Here is a 2,856-nt window from a genome sequence, read left to right on the forward strand (position 1 = left end):
AGTAATACTATTTTGGCTATAAAATATTTATATGCCACAATTTCTAATTAAAAAACACCAATATTGTTTTGCAATAAATAATCTCAAGCATTAAATTGGCTAATAAGTAATTTAAATATTTAGATTTGCAATAAACTTCAAAAGATAGTATGTCTTGTGTACATGCAAATACTTATAAAGCAATATTCTACATATGTGTACACAATAGTTCAAAATGTACTCTTACAATAGTTCAATATATTCTAGCAATGAATATATTTCACAAAATCAAACATAATGTCTTCAAACTTCTACAATAGTTCAAAAACTCATCATCTACTTCAATGAGATCAAATTGACTTGAGCATAGTATTATTCAACAATAGACCCACTACTACTCACCTGGAACTGGTCGCACTGTCTGGAAGATAGATAAGTTGCATGCCACATACCAATGTCATGTCAGATGAGACTGTATAACCAAACTGTAAAAGGAAACAATTGGGTCTTTTTAAGGGGAAAGACCTTTCATAAATGACGTCCAGGCAATATAACTAAAGAGTTGGACTTTGTGACGCAACAAAATGTCCAAACATATGTAATAAAAGAGTTCTGGACAACTACTTCCTTTACCCCACAAAAAATTTCTCACTTTGACCTGGCTAAGTTATAAAATGAGAGTTATACTCTTTTATATGGAGCAAGTGAAGATATGAGTAAATTTTTAGCTTTGCAGACCCTTATAAGGAAAAGTTGCATATGATAATGCAAAAAGTTAGATCCATGTAATTATTGTTCTTGTTTGACATATGATAGAACTTCCCTTTTTAAGCAATTGGACACTTAAAGAGGAATATCACATTCTTGCACCCTGCTGTCACTTTTTGGTCATCCACTGAGATACTAGGTATCGTCATCCTTAACTCTAATCGACCACAAGCTAAACCAGACTGAACCATTTCAATTGGCTAGTTCAATATATATATATCTATTAATAGTTTTTCCATGTCTAACCAACTTCTAGTACGTTACTAGAAATAAAGGAAACAAAAGTCTCTATATAATCAGGACCAAAAATAACCTCCGAAAGTTTTTTGGGTTATCAAGACATTAGCAAGTTCCCAACACAAAACAAGCTACCATCATAATGTAACCCTTTCACTCCGAAACCAGTATCAGTAACCCTACGAGGAGCCAAAAAAGATAATTAAATAAGAAACATGACCAAACAAAGTTATTTTTCTTGATTATGTCTTTATATAACATGTCACATAACAAAAATCATTTGTGATGCAGGATATACCATTCCAGCTTGTTGGGAAATTATGGTGTAATCTCAAGTTGTGCACTTAAATCCTACCAAATATGAAAATCCACTTCAATTAAATCCATGGAGATGGGAGGTGAGTCCTTATTCCGGGCATGAAGGAAACGAGGGGAGGATGGCGGAGACATGCCATTGCCTAGCCGGCTTAAAAATGCATAAGAAATAATTTCAACATAACTAATACAAGAATTACTTATACACTCTACCAAACAACGATCATGATGAGGAAATACTATTCTGGTGTTCAGAAACTAACTGCTTAGTCCATGGGTATTACAAATATCCACATAAGAATTTGTCAAGAAAAGATCCAAAATCACAGTTCCACAAACTTTTGGGACATACAGTTCACTAAAGGAAATCACAACGTATCACAAAAGTGTGTTGACAATTCATAACGATGGAGTTAGTTAATAATGCAATTAAATCCCATGACATAAAAATGTAATATAACAGATCTAGTCATAGAGAACTCAAGACATAATCTCATATTTACAACAGAAACGAACATTAGGTCAGCTTATCAAGAAAAATACAGATTATGTAGATGTAAGAAGAAACACAAAGTAGTACAAGTCTGCGTAATTATAATTCCAATACAGGTGCCATAACGCTCATTGGATCAGGATAGCCACATCCAAGTAATCTTCTATCCGCAGTGGCAAGAAACAAGTCAATACCAAATGCCAAGAAAAAGGATGAGGTCAGTGATCTCATATGAACAGAGTGTTACCTGAAATTTAAGTTCACTCAATGTTTTGCTGCCATTATCTGGTCGCCTCACCTTCATATCACAGAGAATAAACACTATAAGATCACTGTTTGCTTGAGAAAATCACGAACATATCAGAGTGTTACTTGAAATTTAAGTTCACTCATGAACCAAATTTTCAACAAAATTGGCACTAAGAAGAGAAAGCTATGGACGGATACTTAGAGAGATGTTCCAAGTAACCAAGAGATAGGTATACTTACATCTTCGGCAGAGAAATTAATGATCCAACACACGCATGCCATAGCTCCATACACATCAATGCCACCATTGATGGAGTTGACGATGTAAAATTCGAGCTTCCAAACGCAGATGCCGACGAGGCTGGTGATGCTAATCGACACAGATGCCATTGTTTCTTCTCCAATACATTGCTATCCACAGAAAACCCTAGAGAAATTGAGAACAATTCAGTGACATGTAAGAATCTGACATCTTTTCTTATCATTTCCTCCTAGCAAACAATCTAACATCTTTTCCCAACAAAAATTGATTATTGTTTCTTATTATTCTCTCCCAGCAACCAAAACAACGAACTACAATCAAGAACCAAAAACATATTAGCATCCCTTCCAGAAAATAGTCCAGCGACAACGATCATGAATTCAAAACAAATATGTTTGACATTTCCTCCCACTTGCCCAAGAAGAACAAAAAGAATAAGAAGATGAAGTAGTAGAAGAAGAAGGGGTACCTGATAAAAGACAGTGGAGTCACACTCTCCAATTACTGACTGCTAACAGATATGAAAAGTTTTATTATTTAACATCAGGTAGTA

At 34.5% G+C, this 2,856-nt stretch overlaps 1 protein-coding gene across 4 annotated transcripts; it reads right to left on the reverse strand.

Moving 5' to 3' along the window:
• Positions 1-1,751: 1,751 nt before the first annotated feature.
• On the reverse strand, positions 1,752-2,836 carry LOC107061776 (auxin response factor 3-like). 4 transcript variants are annotated; one of them, XR_001474208.1, is made up of 4 exons: positions 2,773-2,836; positions 2,512-2,614; positions 2,282-2,468; positions 1,752-2,090 (listed from the first exon to the last, which is right to left on the reverse strand). XR_001474208.1 is itself a non-coding variant. In XM_015311582.1 (3 exons), the coding sequence occupies exons 1-3, from the start codon at positions 2,549-2,551 to the stop codon at positions 2,087-2,089; spliced, it is 231 nt and encodes a 76-aa protein (XP_015167068.1). In that variant the 5' UTR covers positions 2,552-2,729; the 3' UTR covers positions 1,752-2,086. The 4 variants fall into 4 exon arrangements, 2 of the variants coding, with proteins under 2 accessions (XP_015167068.1, XP_015167067.1); XR_001474209.1 differs by lacking the exon at positions 2,512-2,614; XM_015311582.1 differs by lacking the exon at positions 2,773-2,836 and having other exon boundaries at positions 2,512-2,729.
• Between the last annotated feature and the right edge of the window lie 20 nt (positions 2,837-2,856).

Source organism: Solanum tuberosum, unplaced genomic scaffold, assembly GCF_000226075.1.
Source record: "Solanum tuberosum cultivar DM 1-3 516 R44 unplaced genomic scaffold, SolTub_3.0 scf00167, whole genome shotgun sequence".
Classification (NCBI taxonomy): Eukaryota; Viridiplantae; Streptophyta; class Magnoliopsida; order Solanales; family Solanaceae; genus Solanum; species Solanum tuberosum.